The sequence below is a fragment of the Narcine bancroftii genome, chromosome 1, assembly GCF_036971445.1.
Source record: "Narcine bancroftii isolate sNarBan1 chromosome 1, sNarBan1.hap1, whole genome shotgun sequence".
Taxonomy (NCBI): domain Eukaryota; kingdom Metazoa; phylum Chordata; class Chondrichthyes; order Torpediniformes; family Narcinidae; genus Narcine; species Narcine bancroftii.
In genome coordinates, this window is record NC_091469.1 from 472,772,107 (window position 1) to 472,796,123 (window position 24,017).

At 45.2% G+C, this 24,017-nt stretch overlaps 1 protein-coding gene and 1 long non-coding RNA gene across 4 annotated transcripts in view; one reads left to right on the forward strand and one right to left on the reverse strand.

Annotated features, from left to right (window-relative positions):
* Nucleotides 1–5,851: 5,851 nt before the first annotated feature.
* Nucleotides 5,852–22,589, reverse strand: LOC138751885 (uncharacterized). The gene is made up of 2 exons (XR_011350244.1): nucleotides 21,991–22,589; nucleotides 5,852–6,430 (listed from the first exon to the last, which is right to left on the reverse strand). It is a non-coding gene; the product is annotated as an uncharacterized lncRNA (long non-coding RNA).
* LOC138751884 (protein canopy homolog 1-like) overlaps nucleotides 22,219–24,017 on the forward strand; it is a 104,344-nt gene continuing 102,545 nt past the window's right edge. Inside the window, exon 1 of one of the 3 annotated variants that reach the window (XM_069914780.1) lies at nucleotides 22,219–22,595. In XM_069914780.1, coding sequence (XP_069770881.1) covers nucleotides 22,490–22,595 — 106 coding nt within the window. In that variant the 5' untranslated portion in view covers nucleotides 22,219–22,489. The remainder of the gene's footprint in view (nucleotides 22,596–24,017) is intronic. The other 2 variants (XM_069914781.1, XM_069914779.1) reach the window with 2 other exon arrangements.

Genomic DNA, 24,017 nt, shown 5'->3' on the forward strand with positions numbered 1-24,017 from the left:
CGATAGGCTTTATTGCACAGAAGACTTGAGCTGGCCCAGATCCAAACCAGGGAAGTGCCAGGAAGGGAAAGGAGGCCCGACCTTTATGGCCTGAGTCCCAGGGGAGAAGTCCAGGTAAGAGTGACATCAGGGGGCAGGCCAGCCCGACCCAATTAGCATATAAAATCCATACCATTACATTCACCCCCTCTTTTTAAACAGAACCCCCCCCACTTTTACACAATGAGAGGAATGGACGAAAGAGAGAGAGAGAGAGAGAGAGAGAGAGAGAGAGAGAGAAAAGAAGTGAGTGAAAAAAAGAAAAAAAATTGCTAGAGGTTTAGCCGCACCAGCGACTTCCTCCTTCTGCGGGACCGCCTCAGGCATGTCTGAGCTCTGCTGTTTGGGAGGGGAAGCGGTCCGGGGGAGCAGGGGATGGTGCATTCTGGATCAGGGTAATGCTGGAGGGCTCCCAGAAGGAAGGGGGTTCTGATGCCTCCTGGAGGACTGACTCCTGGAGAGGAGAGCCAGGTGGCTCAGCCTTCAGAGTTGCACTCCCATCTGTGGTGGTCTGCTCCGTGGGATGGACAGTGGCAGGCAGGGCAGTTTCGGGATCCCCAGCCCTTGCCAGGTCTTGGATAGGCACAGTGTCCTCATGGCCACCGGGGTACTTCACGAGCGCGTATTGTGGGTTGGCATGTATGAGGTGTACCGCTTCCACCAGTGGATCTGTCTTATGGCCCCTCACGTGTTGCTGTAGCAGGACTGGTCCTGGGGTTGCCAACCAAGGAGGAATGGAGGCACCATTCGACAATCTCCTAGGGAAAGCAAACAAACATTCAGGTGGGGTGGTGTTAGTCGCGGTGCACAGGAGCAATTGGATGGCATGAAGCACTTCCTGCCAGTGGGACACCAGCATGTTTTTGGATTTAAGTGCCAGAGCACCACCTTCCAGATGGTGGCGTTCTCCCTTTCCACCTGGCCATTACCCCTGTTATAGCTGGTGGTCCTGCTGGTAGCTCTGTCTCTGGCCAGGAAGTACTTTCACAGTTCCTCACTCATGAACGAGGACCCCCGATCTCTGTGGATGTACTCGGCGTATCCGAACAGGGTGAACATACTGCACAGCGCCTTGATGACCGTCACCAAGGTCATACCCGGGCAGGGAATAGCAAAGGGGAACCTGGAGAACTCGTCCACCACCGTCAGGAAGTAGGCATTCCTATTTGTAGTGGGTAGGGGACCCTTGAAATCGACACTGAGCCGTTCAAAGGGGCATGTAGCCTTGATGAGGTGTGCCTTCTCAGGCTGGTAGAACTGCGGCTTACATTCAATGCAGATCTGGCAGTGTCTGGTCGTGGACCAGACGTCCTTAATGGAGTACGGAGGGTTCTGAGTCTAGACGAAGTGGTTTAACCTTGTGACTCTGGAGTGGTAAACTGTCATGGAGGGTCTGGAGATGGTCAAGATGCACGCTGGCGCACGTCCCCCGGGATAGGGCGTCTGGGGGATCGTTGAGTTTACCTGGTCAATACAAGATGTCGTAATTATAGGTGGAGAGCATGATTGTCCACCTAAGAATCTTCTCATTCTTGATTTTACCTCGCTGTTTAGTATTAAACATGAAGGCCACGGCCCTCTGATCTGTCAGCAAGGTAAAACGTTTACCGGCCAGGTAATGATGTCAGTGGCGCACCGCCTCAACGATTGCTTGGGCCTCCTTTCCGACCAAGGAGTGACGTACTTCAGGACTGTGCAGGGTGCGGGAGAAAAAAGCTACTGGCCTGCCTACCTGGTTATGAGTGGTGGCCAGTGCGAAATCGGAGGCATCGCTCTCCACCTGGAAGGGGATGGGCTTGTCCACGGCATGGATCGTCGCCTTTGCGATGTCCCCTCGGATCTGGAAGAATGCAGCTTGGGCTTCCGCCGATAACGGGAAAGTTGTGGACTTAATCAAGGGGTGGGCTTTATTGGCATAATTGCGCACCCATTGTGCATAATAGGAAAATAGCCCAGGCACCTTTTCAGCGCCTTTAGGGTGTTTGGGACTGGGAGCTCCATAAAGGGTCGCATGCAGTTGGGGTCCGGAGCTATGACACCATGTGCCATGACACAACCGAGAAGGGCCAGACGGTCTGTGTTGAACACATACTTGTCCTGAATGTATGTCAAATTGAGAGTCTTGGCCATACGCAAGAACTTAGTGAGGTTCGCGTCATGGTCCCATTGGTCATGGCCGCAGATGGTGACATTGTCAGGATATAGGAACATCACCTTCAGCTTGTGCTCCTCCACCATCCGATCCATGGCCCTCTGAAAAGCAGAGACACCGTTAGTAAATCAGAAAGGCACCCGCAGGAAGTGAAAAAATCTGCCATCGGCCTCAAAACCTGTGTAGAGCCAGTCGCTAGGACGAAAGGGGAGTTGATGAGGTTTGCAAATAGTGATGGAGGGGCCACCTGTAGGGTCGTGAGGCTGCAGGACTGTGCTGAAGGTTGGGCGCTCAATGGGGGGGGGGGGGGGGGTCCGTAAGTCGTGGATTATACATGGTAAGTGGAGGTTCAGGCCCCCCAAACGCCATCTTCACACTCTTGAACTGACTCTGGAAGTCAAGGCCCAGGAGGATCAGCGCTCAGAGCTGGGGCATGACCAACAATAATAAATCCTTGTAACACTACCCCCCCCCCCCCCCCATCAGAAATGCCACACAGTCCACTGGTCTTTCGCTGTCATCGACACGGACCCAGTCATCGGCCAAATGGGGATCAAGAGTCTATGGGCTATCTCAGGGTGGATAGAACTTTCAGTACTGCCATTGTCGAAGAGGCAGTTCGATTTTGTGCCCATTCACCTCGATCTGCATCATGGAGTTCATGACCGGGTGAGGGCTGGCTTGGTCCAAGATGATCGATGCCAGGATAGGTGCGTGGTGTTCGTCATCAGTGGGGAGGCCTGATGCCCAAGATGGCGGCCTCCATGTTGACCATGCTCCCAACACCGGTGAAGAAGGTGGAAGTGATGTCGCTGGAGGGTTGCTGCTGCACAGAGGACAGTGGCGGGAGCGGGTAAAAAAGCGCTCACCATACCGCGCACGTGGCCACATCGGAAGCTCCTCAGCCATACACGCGGCGCTGCTTTGAGATAGAGGTCTGAACCTTCAGACACATTGGTAGTGGCCCTTTTTCCGGAGCAAGTAGCTCCTTTCGCGGGGCAGAGATGTTGCGGATGTCTTGCCTGCCCACAGAAGTTGCACCTCGACGATCCCAGTACTACTGCAGCTGCAGTTGGGTCAGCTGACCCCGATGCCGACTCCCAAGATGGTGGCCCTCGTGGGTACTGGGTATGCCCGCTTCTGCCCATGATCGACTCCATGTGACACTGGGCTGAATCTAAGGTTCTGGGCAGTTGGATCGCCCATTTCAGTGGGAGTTGATCCTCCTCGAGGAGACGTTGACAGATATAATCCGACCTTAACCCTCACACACAAGCATCCCGGACCAGGTCTTCCACGCACTGGGCCCCCGACACCGAAACCATGGGGTTCCCCAGTATTTTCCCAGTGTGATTAGGGCTTGAATGAACTCTTCCACCAATTCACCAGGCTGCTGCTTTCTGGACACCAGGAGGTAACGGGAGTAGACCTCGTTGATCTTTGGCTCGTATAGCGCCCGTAGTGCAGTCATTGCCTCTGAGTAGTCGTACAGCTTCTGATGGCCTGGAAAGTCCTCTGGCCAACTCTCACCTGTAGGACCTTCAGCCTCTTTTCATCCGAATTGACCACTCCAGCAGCGGCCTCCAGGAAGTTGTTAAAGCAGTTGACCCACTGCTCGAAGTGCTCCGATGCACCTGGGACTTGGGGATCCACTTCTAGCCGATCAGGGCGCAGTAACTTCTCCATTAGCAGGGACATTAAAATTTCTGTTCAATAAATTGTTGGGCACTATCAGTAGCCCCAATAATTGCAATGACAAAGATTTGAGGGGAACTATAGACTTTATTATACAGAAGACTTGAGCTGGCCCGGATCCAAACCAGGGAAGTGTCGGGAAGGGAAAGGTGGCCCGACCTTTATGGTCTGGGTCCCAGGGGAGGAGTCCAGGTAAGAGTGACATCAGGGGGCGGGCCAGCCTGAGCCAATCAGCATATACAATCCATACCATTATAACGATGCAACAGAATCCTATTTTACCAGTCTTGACCTGAAACTCTAGGCACTTTCAGCTGGCTAATTTCCCCGCATGTAAACCTGCATGTTTAGGCAATATGCTCCGAGAGGGATAATCAGCTCAGCTCAGTGGCTCCCCCAGCCACCTGAATGCAGCTGGCTGAAAGCGGATGTCAAAGGGTCAGGCTGGTGACGTGCAGTGACGTTGTCAGCATGAGATGCCTGGCGCGAATCTTGAAGCACATTGTGCAGGCAGGTTAGTGCAGATTCAGTCGTTTCATTTTAGCAGTGAAAGGAAACAGTGCATTTGAACAATGGCTCCAAGAAAGGCTTGTAACTGGTCTGATGAAGAGCAGACTGCTTCTAGACCATCTGACTCAGGAATCCCAGGAAAGGGAGCTCACTGGGACAGTTAGGGATGGTCCCATTTTTGAGTGGCTGTCTGGAGTGCTCGCAGCACAAAGGCACAAGCGCAGTAAAAACCAGGTGGTCAGAAAGCTGAAGAGCTTGAGGAAGAAATTCCACACAGTCCTGGACCACAACAGGAGGAGCGGCAATGGGCGCAAGGAGTGGCAGTACTTTGACCAGTGCCACATTCTCTGGGGGGGGCTAGATGCTCAGCTACTCCCTTGAATGTAGCCAGCGCTCTGGAGACCCCTGAATCCCCAGAGTTCATCCCTGAGGGATCTCAGGGTTCACACTGCACCAATGGAGGAGACATACCGGTCCAGGAGGAGGCTAGGACCGGGCAGCCACAGATTTGGATGCCTCCAAGAGAGGAAGCGCAGAGGTCACTGTCCCGTGAAGTGGCGAGGCGGCACTCTCAACAGAGAACACAGGTACAGTAGCATTGAGGTTGTGCTTATGGAGAAGCACCCAAGTCCAATGCTGATGCACTTTTCCTGTTTCCACCCACAGCCTCTGGTCCCAGACGCAAGCACCAGCGACTGATGAAGGGGCAGGTTCTCACGAAGGAGCTGCAGGCGATGATGTTGGCACTTGTCAGGGAGGACCATGAGAGAGACCGTCAGCATCTCTGGATCACAAGAGAGTCATGCTCACCGACTAGAGGGAGGACGAGGAAGCAACACGCCGCTCCAAAGTGGAGAACTCAGTCAATGTCTGAGTTTGCAGCTTCCCTGCAGGGACTGAGCGCCACAATGCTCAGGCAGTCAGTCATCTCCAACAGATCGGTCACGCGATTGGAGGCCTCCCCATCCCCATTCCCAGTCATATGGTCAGCCTCATCCCATGTACCTGGCCCCTCCATCCAGCATGCCATTCCATTCCACACCAGTGCATCACAGTAGTGGACACCTTGGCATGACTGAGATGGTGGGGTCCAGGACAGATTCCTCATTTTCCCCCCCCCCCAACTCATTCCTCTCAACGCTGGAATGAGGTTTGTGTCGGACTAAACATCCTTCATGCTGCTAACTCACTGTTCACTTTTGTTCTTCATGAAGCCCCTCGTAAGTGCAATGTTCTGTGCGACACTTTAAGGATGGAAACATTCAGCAGTGAGATGCTATGGTGCTGAGTGGTTGTATTTGTTGTGTTTACTGTTTTAGTGTTTGATCTGCGGTGTTCAAGTGTGGAGTGGATTTGCACTGTTATTTGTCCATTCCATGGTTTACTTCACGTTTAAGAACGATGTGAAATTTTAACGTTGCGATATCTACCTCAGATATTTATGAAGCAGTGTGATTTCTCAGAACATCTTTTATTAAATTTTAATTTTGGACAAGCACACAAGTCACATGTTTTATTTATATGCACCCGTTCATTCGTGAGAGCACATAACACGCCAGGCAGCAGGCTCATGTCACTGCATTGGATGGGGAAGGTGGAGAGGGGAACAAGTGGAAAATGGGGAGCTGGGTAGCAGGGACATACCCTTACAGGATGGACATGGTGGCTGAATGGATGGCCTGGTGCCCATGGCCCTGCTGATCAGCACAATCTGCGCTATTGGGTGCAGGACCATCTGCTTCAACCAATGTCCACTCTGAAGGGAAGTCTTCCTTGTTAATCTCACGTATATTGTGCAGTACACAGCAGGCAAACACAACATCTAGGTCTAAGGCAACGCCAGCGGCCTTTTAGACGGCCAAATGCATGTTCCACCACTATCCTTGCTGAATTCAGGGCCTTGTTAAATCTTCGCTGATCCTGATCCAGTACTCGGTGCTGTGTGAACCCCTTCATCAGCCAACTTCGTAGGGGGTATGCCGCATCACTCACAAGATGCACTGGAACCTCCACTCCCTCAACATCCTTGGACACCTGCAGTCACAACGGTGAAGAAATGTAGTTAATTCATGCACCTGAACGTTAACACAGCAAGCATGCATAATGTATTGAAAGACGGAGCTTTGAAGGGTGAACACTCATGTCACGTGGGAAGACGGATCCACCCTAGTCCTCTGCTTTTCTATACAGAGGAGAGTTGGCAAGACCTTGGGCATCATGCGTGTGGCCCGGCCACCCCACAAACACATCTGAGAAGCTGTAACATGAATGGAAATCACACAGTGAAGTTGTAGTCATTTGAAATGTGATGTGATAAAGATCAATAAAGGCTTAACTCACCAGAATCTGTGGTCAATCAGCACTTGCAAAACTACCGAATGCCACCCTTTGAGATTGTAGTAGGTTGCAGCGTCCATTGTTGGGTGTGATAATGGGAATGTGTGACCCATCAATGCCACCAGCCCACCAGCCCTTTGGGCAAAGCCATCAATGGTCTCCTGGAGACATGTTCCACTTGGCAGGGAGATGAAACGTTTACTGAGGAACTTCCTCAAGACGACAGTCACCTCCTGCACCACCATGCACACGGTGCTGACGCCTATTCCAAAGATGGTACTGATGGATCGATACTCACAAGGGGTGGCATATCACCACAAGGCCACAGCTTATCGAAGTCTGGGCTCCAATGGTTCCTGCAAGTCTGGTCTATGCACCTTCAGGTGAGGTTCTAGGAGTTCCAGCACGAAGCGAAAGGTGCCACGTGACGTACGGAAGTGTCTGCTCCTCTCAGCATCATCATATTTGGTGAGAACATTATTCCAGAACTCAGCACCCTGCAGTCGGTTCAACCTCCAGAGAGACCGATGTGTCACCATAGTTAATTGACTGACCAGCAGCATTCATCTTTCTCTGTGGCGCTTACGCTCCACCTGCCTTTCGACCGCTAACTGCTGTCTTCTTGCCCTCAACCTTTGCAGGAACCTTCTCCTGATTGCACCCATGCGATTTTCAGATCTCAAGGATGATTGAAGAGCTTCAACAGCACAAATAGCCTTACCAAGGATCTGCCGTATCTCATTCTGAACACTCAGAAATGCTGAAATCATCCTCATTATGTCTCCTGCCTGCACAGGGTCTGCCATTGTCCTGTGTTCCTTCTTGTCGCGCTCAAAATGACATCATGTCAGTGGGTGGGATCACAGCTGACACTGGGCAGGAGTCGGAGTGTGCTCAGAGCCGCATCTTGTGCAGCTGTGTCCTTCAGGTGGCCAGCGTTGCCACCTGAACGGCAATTTAAAAGGTCGCTTGTGCTTCTTCAGGCACATTCTTAGCGTAGAATGCACCTGAAAGAGCCTAATGACTGTCACTTTCCCTCCAGAGAAGTTACTTGATCAGCTGAGTACCTGCAGCAGTTTGCTCTCTGACACTGTTCAATCCTCCTGAGTTCTATCATTATTTTCTGTTGTTAGATCTTCCATTGTGGATTCCAGCATTTTCTCTACTACTGACATTGCAATGACTAGATTTGGACTGAAGTCCACTGTCATTGCCCTGACAGGACTGTCATAACTTTGGCCTGGTATACTAAATGATTCTGATGTGTCATTTGCTGACAGATACCACCTGATTATAACAGTTGTACTCGCAGTTATGTGATTCAAGAGGCAACTTACAATTTATATCATTTCTCTCAAATCGAGGCCAAATTTGCATTTTCAAAAAGGGTTCCATTCGATCTTCCAGATATTTTTTTGCTCCTCTAAATTATTATTCTTTTCCTCATTTGTTCAGTTCCTTGAGCTTGATTCCAGCCATGATACCTGTCATTCAGACATAATGGTAACAGGCCCTTTTGGACCATGACTCCATGTGAGCCAATTACACTCAAATGCCCTACAACCCCAGTACATTTTGAATGGAGGGAGGAAACCAGAATACCTGGAAGAAACCCACACAGACATGTGGAGAAGGTACAAAATCCTTTTAGATGGAACTGGATTTGAACCTCAGTCACTGATGTTGTAACAATGTTGTGCTAACTGCTACAGTAACTGTTCGGCCCATGTTTAAATGGCTCAAATCTGATCATATTAGTTAAAATTACGGTTTAGTTTTGAGCAAAATCAAGACTTAGAATGCAATCTAATATAAATTTAATTATATAAGCTGTTGTGGGTTAGAGGCCATTGTCTATTTCTTGGTGCTTCTGCTCAACTGTTTGCTGTTCTCCTGATCCTAATTCTAATAATTATCTGAACCCCAAGATTATAACCCAAAACTTGTTGAAATCTAATGAAATACTGTAGCGAGGTATTCTCTTCTGAACTACTAGACATCAGTGTAAACATTGTCAAGTTGATGTACACGCTCTGGACTCTAGTGCAAGACTGACACCTCCAGGCTTGTATGCTGGACCTACATACATCACTGCTTCTGTCATATGGACAGGAAGTGATGTAATCAGTGATGTCTTAAGCTCAGATAAAAACCTGTGTTGGATGCAGGTCAGTTTCCTGTGTTTTCCACAACATGTCTGCCATTTTGGGAGTCAGTTCGCTTGATGGTAAGTGGGTCGCCACAATACAATATTTCTGAGACCTTGGGCCACTCTTCTTACAATTTATTTGGTTTATGATCCAACTAAAGACATTGAAGATAATATTATCAATTATTTAAGAAAAAATCTTTTCCTCTTAATTCAACATGTTGAAATAAAAAATATGAATAAAATTAATATCAAACTTCAATTTGCAAAGCATAGTAATGTGGAAAGATCTTACTGGATGGCAGTACTTCAGAAAGTTTGTACATTCCCATAATTGTTGCAAAGAGGTTAAAAAATTAAGGCTCTAATTTCAGTTATTTTTCCTTGATTGCATGGACATTTGTGCAACTGGCAAATGAAGTGGTTCCAGATAATTTTAGGACTGTTAAACTGTACCAGTGTTTAAAATGAGTGTGATGGATAAAATTAGGAATTAAATGCCAAGTTTCACCCAAGTCTCTCTGGGTGTTCCACAGGTTCCATTCTCACTTTTTGTTTGTATGTCAATGACTTACACTTAACTACAGAGGAAAAGATGAAAAAAGTCTGCAGGTAAAAGTAAAACCAACAAGGAAAAGATCAGATTATGGGAAGATAAAGATGGTTTGGTCAATTGGACAGAAAGTTAATAAATGATAATGGTGAGAGGGAGGTATGAAGGTTGTTGGGATAGGTGGAAACAAGTGAGGTGGGAGATAATGGGCAGATAGAATCAGGTGGGGGAGGGATAAGGGTAGAGACAAATGTTGAAAGTTGATAAGATTGACAGATGAAACCAGATGGGGGAAGAAAATAGGAAGGGGAGCCCAAGGGAGATGAAACCCAAGTTGATAGGAATCATGGGGAAGGGTAACAAATCTAGGTGCTAGAGTGTTGGGGTGGGAGGGAATAGAATAGATGAACATGGCTTCCAGTAGGCATGAGAAAGGAACACAGATGGTGTGAGTTACTAGAAATTGTAAACTTCAATGTTGATAGTTTGCATTTTACCTCAATGTGACAGTGGAGGAGGCTGAGGACAGACAGATCTGTGTGAGAATGAAGATGAAAGTTGAAATAACAGGCAACTGGAAGCTCAAGATTGCCATGGTGGTAGAGCTCAGGTGCCCGGTGCTCTGCAAAATAGTTATCGAGTGCCTCGTCTGTTGCTTGATCTCACTGATGAAGAGGAAATCACACAGTGCACTGAATTCAATACTCAAGGTTGAAAGAGATTTACATGAATCTCTGCCACATCTGGAAGAGCTATTTAGGTCTCCAGATAAAGTATTGCACCTTTTAACTTTCTACAATTTGATCTACTTCCTCATCAACAGATGCCGATCAGTGCAGATTGTCAATATCACCTCCTCCTTACTGACCATCAACATAAGGCTCCATGTTTAGTCTCTTCTGCTTTATTCCCTATACACTCATGATTGTGTAGTCTGGATTTTGTCAATCTATAAATTCACTGACCACACCACCATTTGAAAGGATGGAGATAGCGAATCTTGTTTAAATTAATTTTTGAATATGTTTTACAGTGGAAGCCAATTCCAGCCATTTAAACTTTGCCGCCAACTACCCTGTATGTTTTGGAGGGTGGGAGGAAACCGGAGCATCAGGATGAAGCGTACCCAGACACAGGAGAACATAGAAATCCTTAAAGATAGTGTGGATTTGAACCCAGATAACTGGCACTGTAACAGTTGGGCTGATTGGGGGATACCAGAGAAACGACCTGGCTCTCAATGTCAACAAATCCAAGAAACTTATTGTAGAGCGAGGGAGGAGATGATGGGACGATGGTGGAGAGGGTTGGTACCAACATGTTCCTGGGAACCTACCTATCGGAAGACCTCTTCTGGAAGCATTGAAGCAACTATGAAGAAACCATATCAATGCCTCTATTTTGTAAGGAGGTTTAGCATCTCATCAACTGCTTGATCAAATTTCTATAGGTATACTATGGAAGGTACACTAACTGGATTCATCACATGCTGGTTTGGTAATTTGGCTGTTCAGGAATGCAGAAGTCTATTGAAAGTAGCAAACAAAGCCCAATCTTGTAGAAGGTAACTAAAAAACATAAGGAGGTTACAGATGACATAAGAATAAGCCATCAAACAATATCAGAGAGGATACAAAAAGCTCCTTCAAGTATTTAAAGGTAAAAGAATAGTGAGAGTAGATATAGGACCATTATAAAATAACACTGGTGTTATGAACTAATAAAATCTTCTGAGCACTAACAAAGGAACAGTAATGTAAAATTCATCAGACAATGGTAAATTCAAAATAATAGTTTTTATTACTATTATTAACATAACATTTCTTACTTCACTCTTAATTTAACTCTATCTTAAACCCACTGTGTGCAAATGTGTGTGTGTGAGTAAGTCCCAAACTATTATAGTTTAGGTATCATTCTGAAAAGTCCATTTTAAATGGCAGCATCAAACACCTTATCTTATATTGAACCTGAAGATTTTTAAATTGCAGTTCAGAAGTAATTATGAAGCATTTTGAAACATCATGTCTTCAGACTTTAAAACTCACAACTTTCTTTCGTTTAACCGTTTTCAGAGCAATGTTCCTTCATACTAGTGATTTCACAAACTCCCTCTTACCTTGCCTAAGAGTTATGGAGATTTTCCATGAAGATTTCTTTCTTAATCAAGAGTGACCTTTTTCATGGACACGAGGCTGCCCTCTTTTCTGAGAGGCAATTGGAGTAGGTATTTCTTTTAAAATACCACTTTTGGTGTTCCTCCTTTTCTTGTGGAGAACACAGGCAGCCTTCCTTCTTTTAAAGGAATAGTGGCTTCTTCTCCAATCCTGCTGATACAGGATGCGGCTAATCTCTTCTTCATCTGATCCAAAAATGTCTGCTTTCAATAATATATTCCATACAGATCTTTCATGTACACGGTATGACTTCATAACAGCCTTTGAAGTCCTTTTGAATCTTTTAACATCTTCATGTTAAAAAGCATAATTTAATATTTGTCTTCCAAAACTTAATGTTTGATGTTTCTTTCCTGCTTCTAAGTTGTCTAGGATTGACCAGGCAAATGTTCTTAAGTATGCAGTCCATTATTCTCAGTTTCTCAAGAACCATCAGAAAATTTTTCATCTCTCTGCTTCAACTGTAGTCACAGCAGACTTCTGTCTCTGAGATGTCAGCTGCCTTCTTGACAGAATCTCTGTTTTTAAAATGCAAATGTGTTATCTTTGTGGCCCTGAAACCAATCCCAGAAATTAACATGACTAAGTCATATAATATGAAATACAGTTTAACATTAAACTAAAGATTAATCGTAGCACATTCGTCACACTGGAGAACTAATAATAGGAGACAAGGAGACGGCAAAAGAACTAAATGAATATTTTGTGTCAGAGTGCAGTTACTATTTCAAGGGAGAAGGTTCTCAGAAAGCCAAGTAATCTAAGGGTGGATAAGTCTCCCAGACCAGGTGGTTTGCACCTTCAGATTCTGAAATAGTGGTAGAGATTGTGGGGCATTGGTAATGATCTTTCAGGAATCAATAGATTCTGGTATGGTCCCGGAGGACTGTAAAATTGTAAATGTCACCCCATTATTCAAGAAAGGAGGGAGGCAACAGAAAAGAAATAATAGACCAGTTAGCCTGACATCCGTGGTTAGGAAGATGTTGGAGTTGACAGTCAAGGATGAAGTTACAGAGAACTCAGAGGCACAATTCAAGATAGGTTTGTCAAGCAAGATTTCCTCATGGGAAATGTTGATTGACAAACCTATTGGAATTCTTAGAAGCAGACTGGATAAGGGAGATGCAGTGGATGTTGTGTTTCTGGATTTTGGATTTTCAGGCCTTTGACAAGGAGCTGCACATGAGGCTACATAAGAGTCATACAATACTACTGTGGGCAGACCATTGGCTAATTGGCAGGAAGCAGAGTTAGAATACAGGAATCATATTCTGGTTAGCTTCCAGTTAGGTTTGCAGATGATATGAAGGTAGACAGAGGAGCAGGTAGTATTGAGGAAACATGGAGGCTGCAGAAGGACTTAACAGATTAGGAGAATGGGCTGGACGAAGCACGAGCCTCACTTCTGGGTCGAGCTACATGGAATATATCACTGGAGGTTTCCCAAGTTCCTCTGTAAAAAGGTCACTGTACTAAGAAAAAATTCTGTATGTCATGTTGTCTTTGGCCAGACTTATATAGTGTACCTCTCAGCTGAAAGAAATATGTCCCATGTCCATGGTTGCACTCAGGCCCAGCAGAGGCATGACACCTTCTTGGACTACAAAACAGGTTAGTTCATGCAGCTGTCCATGTACTGCAGCCACACTGTGCCATCAGTTCTGATTCTTCTCCCCCTGTATGGCTCTAGGCTTGTGGACTTGGTGCACGGTATGATCTGTTCTGACTTCCTCAGTTGATCGAATGTTCTATGTGACATGACGTTGCACTTGGCCGGTGTCAACTTTTCTAATGATTTTCATTGTTACAAATACTCGGTTATTCCTTCTGATTCACATCTTTGCTGGGTGTCCTGCCATCTGCAGGGTCAGCCCATCAATGTAATACTCGACATCCAGGTTGGTTTCCCCTTGCTCTGGTTCCGACTGGTTAATCGTCCTTCGGTATTTGGGTCTCAGGGTGAGTTGCTGCCTGGCTCTGTAGCATCTGCTAAAATGATTCCATTTCTGACAGACTCTACACTGATGGCTGCATGCTGGGCACATCTCTCTCCTTGCCATGTGGTTGCTGCTGTAGTTACCGCACTCTATTCTGGGCGAGGGTATAGTAGGGCTTAGTTGGCTTTTTATTCTGGCTTCCAACCACTGCCTGTTCGCAGGTCCTGCCTGGACTATATCTACACTCAAGCCTTGCTGCTATAGAGGTTAGATTTCCTCTGTTATCCTCCATAGTCTTGTTGGCCAGACATGTGGAGATGGCCTTTGTGAACGTTAGTTCACTGTCGCGCAGTAGTGCCTTTCTCATGCCTTCATTGCGGATGCTGCAGACCATCCTGACTTTAATCAAATCTTCACAGAGAGCTCTGAAATGACAGGTCTTTGCCTTGATTTTTAGGTCACTGATGTCCAAGTGAATCAACTTGCCAGGCTTCTGGTTTCTGGTATTAAATCTGTGCCTTTCCACTGTTAAGTTCTTTTATGGATTGCACATTTCTCAAAATTTTCTCTTTAAACACTCTGGTCCTCTCTTGAATCAGCTGGGCTGGTAATAATACCCCCTCCTGAATATAGGAATTACTTTTCCCTTTCGATGTCCTCAGGACCTGCCAAATTAGTAAAATGTATGCTCTGATTCGGGCAGGCATCACCATGTGCCTCCATGATGAAGATGTCACATTCTTGTTCTAATACACGCCAATTCTCAGCCACATTTACTCAAACATGATTGGGTCAGACCTTCTGAATCCGTCCTCCATTGTGGCGCAATTACAAATGTGTTGCAAGCATGGCGTTGGTTACTCGATTTTCACCTGAAGGCTTCAGTCTAGGGATGCACCCAATTCCACTTCGGACACCATATTTGTTATTGCACCAAATAACCAGACAACACAAGTGGTAACCTTTGTCGAATGCTTTACTGTTAAACTCAAACAACACTATGTATAACGGGAGCTTCTTTTAATGGTGTCTGCTGTCAGCCAAGTTCTGTTTCAACTGCTGCGCATCGCAGGGATTCACGCATGTGCAGTAGCGCTGTAGCAAGTACAGTGGCTGTAATGTGATTGCAGTGGGTGCACAGCAGCTGATGCAAGAGACAGTCTACAGTATCAGAGTCCAACCTGGGTCTGGTGTTAATGTCTCTATTGTTGTTTAGTAATATAATAATCGTGTATCATTTGACATTCTCCCGTTTGTTCATTAAAGTTATTTGTGATTGTAACACTTGTATCCAGGCTCGTTTTTGAGAACCTACTCAACCTGATACTCTTCAAAACACACCATGGTAGGAGAGTATAGGATAAGAGGGCACTATAAAAGTTAAAACCTTGTGTTTTTCATCCTTTTGTTAAATTTGTGCCTATCCCTTTAAGAAAGTATTTTTTGTAGTATTGCCATAGTTACTATGACATCATATGTCATAATATCCAGGCGTACAGAGAGTTTGGATATCATTCTTCGAAGAATAATGACAGTGACATAAGGTTGAGATACTTTTATTTGAATTTATATTAATTCATCTTATTTTGTTGATTTCTTTTATATCCGTTTAAAGTTGAATATTGTTATATCCAGGACGCTTTGTTTACTCATCATTATGAAAATCTCAATGCGAAGTTATGCAAAATGTTTATTCATTTTGTCAATGCATTAAAGCTACTTAAAGGTTCATCTACAAAGTTTGGTTTATTGGATTAAGATAGTACTTCAGAATATTGTCACTCACGTTTCCTTGAAGATGACACATTTTGAAATTGGGAAACATTACAAATTGCAAAGTGTTGTTTATATTCTTATTCAAAAAGAAGTGATTCTAACCTCACTTGGAAGAAAGGCTCATAAAATTTGTCTGAAAGACCTCAATTTGTTAAAAAGCATTTAAGCTTTAAAGAAATCTAGTTTTCTGTGAGAATCTCTAAGAATATCCCAGAAGCTTCAGTTAGAGCATATCTGTCTGGCTGCAGACACTTGTAACCTTGTGGAGATAAGGCAGGAAGCCCAGAAGAATGTTTTGAAAAGTTGTAAAAACAACTGATATGCCAGCCTGTGTGCAGAACACAGAGACAAGCCAGCCAGAGAAATCCTCTTAAAGGGACCAAGCAAGATACAAATTAGTTTACAGTTCCCAGAAACTAGAAGAAACAAGCTGCACTGTGAAGAATTCAAGATGGATAAGAAGTCTCATCGGGTTAAAGACCTCAAGCAAACAGCTCCTCTCAAAAAGCTATTTGGTTGTGATTTGAGCCAGCAAGGTGGACCGACAAGGCTTGGCAGTTGAAGTCGCTTCTTCATTGGTGGCTGCTCCAATCTCCTGCCAAGCCTTGTCGGTCTGGCTTGAAGACTCTGATAAGGCACTGCATGCCTCATTAGGTGACTTAAAGGTTAGTGGAACTGAAACAGATGAATGAACATTGCAAAACCCCACTGGTGCAGTACCGAATGAAATGCTGAAGATAGTGGTGTCTGAAAGTTCAGATGTGGATCCTGATGATAATATTTCCAAGGTTATGAGCATAGAAAGATCTTCAAAGTCTTCTAGAGCAAGTATAACTTCACATGCTTCAAGCATATCAGTTATGCATGCTAACTAAGGTGCAGGTAGACTTGGCTACTATCTGTACACAATGTGAGTGGTTGGAGAAAAGATGTGCTTTAGAAAATATGGAAGCTGGTGAAGATTCAGCAATTAAGGCAAGAAGCAGAAATGAAGATTCAGCAAGAAGAACGAAAAAGATAATTGAACAGAGAAAAGAAAAAACTAGATCTTGAGAAACAACATGCTATGAAGATGGCCAAAGTAAAAGCATTAGCTCAAGCTTCTGCAGGATCTATCACTCAAAGTGAAATACCCAAAGGGCTAGCACCTAACATTCCAACAGATCAATGGGTACCACAGCACAAGAAATGAATACACTCGAGCATGGAGCCACGGATGGCGCTGCTAGTGCTCAAGTGTCATTGACCAACCCCATGGAAAGGGCTAGCGACATTCATTCTCTTCTGAGTGCACAATTTATGAATCTGCCCGCAAGGAGAATATTTCATAAAGGTTCAACTACGTGAGTTGATCATACTCAACAACTGATGTCTCTTCATGTTGCTGAAGAACCAGCAATAAGTGAAGGATCTTCACTTATGTCATCACTTACATACCAAGGATCCCCATCAATGCCATCAGTTACAGCTCAAGATCCTTCGCCTATGGCATCAGTTCAAGTTCCTTATGCTTCATTCACAAGACAACCAGTCGCAAGCCATGGTGTCCAAGACAATATACCACTATAGCAAAACAAAATGAAATTTCTGCTATGTTAGCGCAGCAACAAAGTTCATATGGTTTACCTAAGAAGGAAATTCCAGTTTTTATTGGTAATCCATTACAATTATCTGACGTTCATGAAATCCTTTGAACATCCTATTGAAAGTAATACTGAAAACGCAAAAGACCATCTGTATTACTTGGAACAGTATACTGGAGGACAGGTGAAGGAGTTAGTCAAAAGTTGCCAATTTATGGATCCAGAACAAGGTTTTAAAAATGCAAAAGAATTATTGCATCATCATTATGGGAATGAACATAAAATTACAAAGGCCCTCACAGACAAGATTTTTTCTTGGTCAGTAATAAAATCAGAAGATGCAAAGGCTTTACAAGCATATGCACTCTTTCTGAGAGGATGTTGTGACATAATGGGAAGTAGTGTACATTTGAAAGAGCTGAATTTGCTTGGTAATTTGTCGATTATTGACAATAAATTACCTTATAAATTTAGGGAATTATGGAGAAACAAAGCTGCAGAGTTTCAGATGCTTTCCGGAAGGGACGTCTCTTTTGAGGATGTTGTACAATTCTTAGAATGGCATGTATATGTATACACTGTACTAGCATTTGGAAATATTAAGGATACTTCAATAGTTCCTAAAGATGTAAAGAAGTCTAAATCACCATCTCAACAGAAACCAAAGTGAAGTTCCTTTGTTACTGCTGTGTCAGATACAAGCACAAGAAAGAACAAAGAATCAAAGGAAAAAGATCAAACTGTTCAGAAAAGCTGTTCATACTGTAAAGATAAGCATGCTTTAGAAAAATGTTCACAATTGGAGAAAAAAATCATATAATGAGAAATTAACCTTTTCAAAGAAGAATGGAATATGTTTTGGTTGCTTGTGTAAAGAACACATTGACAAAACTTGTAATAAGCGACTCAGCTGTAATATGTGCAGTTTAATGTATCCCAAGTTACAGCATTCTTAATGAAATAAAGTTGAGAAAGATGTCAAACAATCTGAATCCAAGATTCAAAGAGAATTCAAAGAGAATTCAAAAAGTCAAAGAGAATGGCTCAGCTTCAGTTCAGACAGTCTTGCTGGGGCTGATGACAAAGCTCTCTCAATAGTCCCTGTGCAGGTTAAAGCTAAAAAAAAGGAAGCTTCATACTGAAGACTTACACATTTCTTGATCCAGGAAGTACTGCCATCATTTTGTACTGTTGAATTGATAAATAAACTTAATTTTCATGGTAAAAGATCACAAATCTTGTCGAAGACAATGAATGATGAAAGGAACATCGAAACTAATATAGTTTCAGGTTTACAGATGGCTGGATTGTATAGCAATGAATTTTGCAATCTTCCGAGTGTATATACTCAGAAGACGATGCTTGTGAATAAAGAAAATATTCCCTATCAGGATGATATCAAACAGCAGGATCATCTAAAAAGAGGTTTGCTTATCCAAGATTGATGCTAAAATTGTGATGTCAATTGGATTAGATGTACCAAAATCTCTTGAAACTCTAGAAGGAATAAGGAGTAAATTGATGGACCTTATGCCATGAGAATGTTGCTTGGATGGACAATTAACGGACCATTAGGAGGAAAATTGAAGAATGATCAAGATTCATTGAATGTAAGTGTCAACAGAATTTCAGATGTCAAACTTGATGATCTGTGGGAATAACAGTTTAAAATGGAGTTCCAAGGATGTCTCAAAGATATTCATAAACCTTCGAAGGAGGATAAGCAGTTTCTGGTTATCGTTTCAAATTCTGTAAAACAATGTTGATGGTCACTACTCTATAGCACTATCTTTGAATAAAAGAGAAATTTGTACGCCACATAATAAAATAACTGCAGAACAGCGTATGCTGAATTTGAAGAGAACATTCAAAAGAATTTGTTTTTTACATTTTGAATATACCAATGTCATGTCAGATATGATAACCAAGGGTTATATGGAAAAGGTATCAGAAGATATCTTGGAATGTAAAGATGGTACAAAAGGAAAAGTTACCATTGTGGAGCATCATTTCAAGGAGTTTCATTGAATTCTCAACTTAATCAGTACTTTAATAGGTGTTCTGCTAAGATTTTGGAAAGAACCTATTGTGATTGCTGCAGATATTGAAGCGATGTTTAATCAAGTGAAAATACCAACAGAAGATTGTGATTAAAGAAATTGTTATGGTGGCCTAATGGCAATTATAGTAAAGATAGGATTGAATACAGAATGACAGTTAATTTATTTGGAGTAACTTCATCATTGAGTTGTGCAAATTTGCTCACAGGAAATGTGCTGAAGATAATGTTCTCAAGCCATAAGCATCATCGGAAATAATTTCTATGTTGATGATTGTCTTACTTCAGGGGTTTCAGAAAAAAGAAGCAATAAACCTTTACCACGAGTTAAAAGAGATCTGTAAAGCAGGTCTCTTCCTTATGAAATGGATTAGCAACAGTCAAGATGTGTTAGCTGTTGTCCTGAGGCAGAAAGAGAAAGTCGAAAGAATCCTAGGAGTCCAATGGTGTGTTCAATCTGATGTTTTCAAATTCAAAAATTATTTTGAAAGGACCTTTGACAAAAAGAGGTATTCTTTCAATTGTAAGGTCAATACATGATCCTTTGGGAATATTAGCCCCAGTAGTATTAATAGCCAAGGAAATTCTGCAAGAATTGTGCAGAAGGAAATTTGGATGGGATGATACAATACCAGATTCCATTGCACACGAATGGATGAATTGGATTGATAGTCTTGAAATGTTAGAATATTTTGAAGTCAGCAAATGTTTTCAACCTACAGACTTTGGAATTGTCGCATTTGATCAGTGAAACCATTTTGCGAAGGTGGCTATGGTACCATCAGTTATTTACTACTACAAAATAACCAAGAACGCGTACATTGTGGATTTATAATGAGAAAAACCGATCACCATACCTTGTATGAAAAAACAGTTGCGTTGTGCAGGTTGGCCATGAAATCCTGTATATGCGGTCTGGGGTGGTTGAATTGTTTTTTTTTATTTTATTTTTCACACTATGAACCATATCAATCAAAATACACACAAACATTTCCCTCTGGAATATACACAGTGGCATTTTCTCCCCCCCGCCCTCCAAACCCATTAAACGTTCAACATGTATAATACAATAAAACCATTAAAGAATGTCATCACACAACGAAAATAAACAAGAAAATTGTGTCATCTACTTTTACACACTGGATCAGGTCATTTTGTCTTCTTGGGTCGTTGAATTGTTGAGGCGCTGGTAGTCTCTGCAAGGTTGCCAGCCCCTTGTGGCCTTGGGAACCATATGCAGAGGGGAAACCCACGGGCTGTTGGATCTACGGATGATCCCCCAGCTCTTCCTTCATTTGAATTCTTCCTTGGCTCCTTGCAGTTTGCCTGGGAGAAGTCGTCCGGCCTTCACATGGAGGGGTAGGCCCTGTGTCAGAATGTGGTGCTGCCTGCACACTGTGCTTGGGCACAGGCTGAAAGATGGACAGAAATTCACCCAACATACGAATGTACCTGTCAGTGGGAGCGGTGATGTTTAAAATTGAGTTCTGTGGATGTCTCAAAGATATTCATAAACCTTCCGAAGGAGGATAAAGTTTCTGCTTATCGTTTCAAATTCTGTAAAACAATTTTGAATGTTCTCTTCAAATTCAGCATACGCTGTTCTGCAGCTATTTTATTATGTGGCGTACAAATTTCTCTTTTATTCAAAGATAGGGCTATAGAGTAGTGACCATCAACATTGTTGGACAGAATTTGAAACGATAACCAGAAACTGTTTATCCTCCTTCGAAGGTTTATGAATATCTTTGAGACATCCATGGAACTCAATTTTAAACATCACTGACAGGTACATTCGTATGTTGGGTGAATGTCTTTCACTCTCTGTTTCCGAGTGCTGGTGGCCGCGAGCGGGATCATCTGGAATGACAGGGCGTGTGACTTCGAGGTTCACCAGCAGGCTGAGGGGCTCGGAGGAAATCTGCCCCGAGGAGGAGCTTCTCCGCTGTGAAATCCCAGCAGAGGCGTATCAGTATGTGCCGTAGGTCTCCATGGCAGTATTGTTGGCCGCCCCCCCCCCCCCCCCCCAGGGCACGGGCATGTTCAGGTCTCTACAGGTCAGCCCACTGAGATGACACTGAGCTCTGCCCGTGACGTTGAGTGGCAGGAAGGCGCAGGGCTGTTGGCACGTACGAGCTTCTGCCCCCACCCAGCACGGATGATAGACGCCCCCCACCGTGCCCCTGTAGGTCTGCGAGAGCACGGCTGTTCACTGCTCGTTCGGGTTCCGTCTGGGGACGCGTCAGCTGATGCATGGCAGATTAGTTCTCTTTTGAGTGATCTTGCAGGGGGGGGGGGGGGGTCGCTGAAATCCGCAGCAGCTGGAGGTCATCGGGCATCTGCTCAAGCAGGAGGCAGAGCTTGGGGCCCCCTGCCAGCCTGAGCACTTCCTCCATACGGGTGGATGGTATTCTATTCCCTCGGTGGTCCAGTGCATTGGAGTCCAGAGAGACCACAGGGGCTGATGAGCCTTGACCTTCCTCCGCTGGGCTTTGGAGGAGGAGGTCGTCCACTCGGGCCCAGGGAGCTGAAGCCGATCTCAGCGCGCGGGCGAAGCGTCCAGCAAAGCCGGGAGTTTGGAGGGCGACTGCAGCGTCCCCTCCGCGGCTTCTGGGGTCCCCACCGCCGCGGCAGCTGAACACCTCGGCGGGGCTCGTCGGCACTCGCGTTGTTCATTGAAACTTCCCGCGCGAAGCCCCGCCCTCGCGCCGGAAGCGACGTCACGGCGTTGCCCCACGTGCCCCACCCGGCCAGCGGAAAAGACGACCCCGGAGCTGTGCAGCCCTGATAGCCTCTCTCTCTCCATCCTCGAGTCATTCAATGTATACTATTGTGGTTGGTGGACCGTTTGGCCTCAGCCATTAAGATTCTTACGACAATAAACCGATGTTCTATTAACCTGCTAGAATATTTTGAAGCTACGACCCAGGAGACACAACAGACAGCGGGAGCAAACAAAATCTCCTGAATCAACGGGGTTCATCCAGCCTCAATGCCAACGTTAATTCTGACCTCCCTACCCCTTCAGTCAAGATCCAGAAGGCCGTCACTGATCGGCTTCGCGCTCCGTCCAGCTTTCTCATTGGTTCTAAGCCCGGGGCGGGTGGGGCGCGCTCCATCCCTGCGCGCGCACCTACCCCTCCCTCACCTTCCAGCTTTCTCATTGGTTCATACCCCGGGAAAGGAGGGGGGGGGGGTGTGGAGGCGCGCACGCGGCGGAGTCTCACGGGCGAGGTGACGTCACCCACGCGTGGTAGACGAGGGACGGCGTGGCCACGTAGGCAGGCTGCAGGCGGGGTTCCGCACGCTCGCCGGGAGAAGTGGGTGGTGAGGGAGGCGGTGCCACCGGCCGCGGATTCCTTTGAAGTCCGCGTCACCGGCGATTTAAACATTAACTCGAGAAGGTTAAATAGGGCGAGTTGGGAGTGGGTCGGGAATTGACAAACTTTCGCTCACTGGCGGCTCGGATCGGCGGCCCCCTCACTGTTGTGGACGCGGTTGGAAGCGCGAGGATCGACCATGGGCTCGCGGCCGCGGCGGGACGTCGCGCTGTTACTCGGGTGGCTGCTCGCGCTGAGCTCCCCTTGGGCATGCGCAGAGAGGGACGCGGAAGTGTACTGTGGAGGTGAGCAAGTCACTGGGTCAGAGAGGGGTAAATCATGAAAATCTGTAGACGCTGTGGTTGAAGTAAAAGCAAAATGCTGGAGCAGCTCAACAGGTCAAACAGTGAGTGAGTGGGCAGAGGTTGGCGTGGACTGACTGGGCTGGTCTCACAGGATCAATGGGGCGAAACCCCAAAGCCTGCTCAAATCAGAAATGCTGGAGGATCTCGGCTGATCTCGCAGCATCTGCCAGACCGGTTTAGTTTCTCCAGTATTACTTTTCTGGAGAAAATTGTTTGCATCAGCGAGTTGGTCAATGAGTAGATCAAACACACGGTGGGAGAAACTCAGTAGGGAGCAAAAAAGAAAGATGCATGTCCGGCGTTTTGGGCCTCAGGTGTAGTAGCAAATCGCAAGTCATCACTCCCAGAGGAATTCGATGCCTACACCTGATTTGACCACATCTTTTGAACCCCACATCCCCTGATGATCCGATCCTGTCCAGTTCTGAGGATGATGTGTGGGCTGACTTCAGGAGAATATATCTGAAGAAAGCATCTGGTTCAGACAGAGTACCCAGCTGAGAATTTAAAATCTCTGCTGATCAACTTTGTCATAGATATCTCACCCCAGCAGGCCATTGTACCCTCCTGTTTCAAGGAGATGCCTTTCATACCCATGCCCAAGAAGAGTGTAGCAACTTGCCTTAATGCCTAGTAGCTCTTGCATCAACAGTGAAGTGTTTAAAAGGCTGGTGTTGAAGCATGTCAGCTCCTGTCTGAGTGCTGACGTGGATCTGTTCCAGTTTGCCTATCATAGCAACAGATGCATGTCACCTCGCTGGGTCTACATAAAGTCCTGGAACACCTGAATATTAAAGATGCATATATCAGAATGCTCAATGGACTACAGTTCAGCACTTAACACCATCATTCACCTGTCCTCCACCCCAAAACTGATCAACGAACCAAGACCTGGGACTCAATACCCCTCTATGTAATTAGTGAGGATTGGTAAGAGCATCTCCTCCACAATCTCCAACAGTATTGAAGCTCCACACGGCTGCGTTATTAACCTCCTCTACTCATGTTGCACCTATGACTGGCTCAGTATGACAAAAACACACGCACAAATTTGGCGATTATACCATGTTAATGGGTTGTATTTTTTTTAAAAAGTGATGAGATTTAAAAGTCGGCTGAATGGTGCACCAAAGCCAAGGAGCTGATTGTTGACCAGGAAGGGAAAACCAGAGAAATACAATTCTGTAATCATTGGGGTATCAGAAGTGGAGAGGGTGAGAAAATTTAAGTTCTTGGGAGTCACTTCCTTGGAGGATCTTTTCTGGAGCCAACACACTAATGGCATCATGAAGAAAGCACATCACTGCCTCTACTTCCTCAGGAGTTTGCGGAGGTTTGTTATGACATCTGCAATTTGGCATA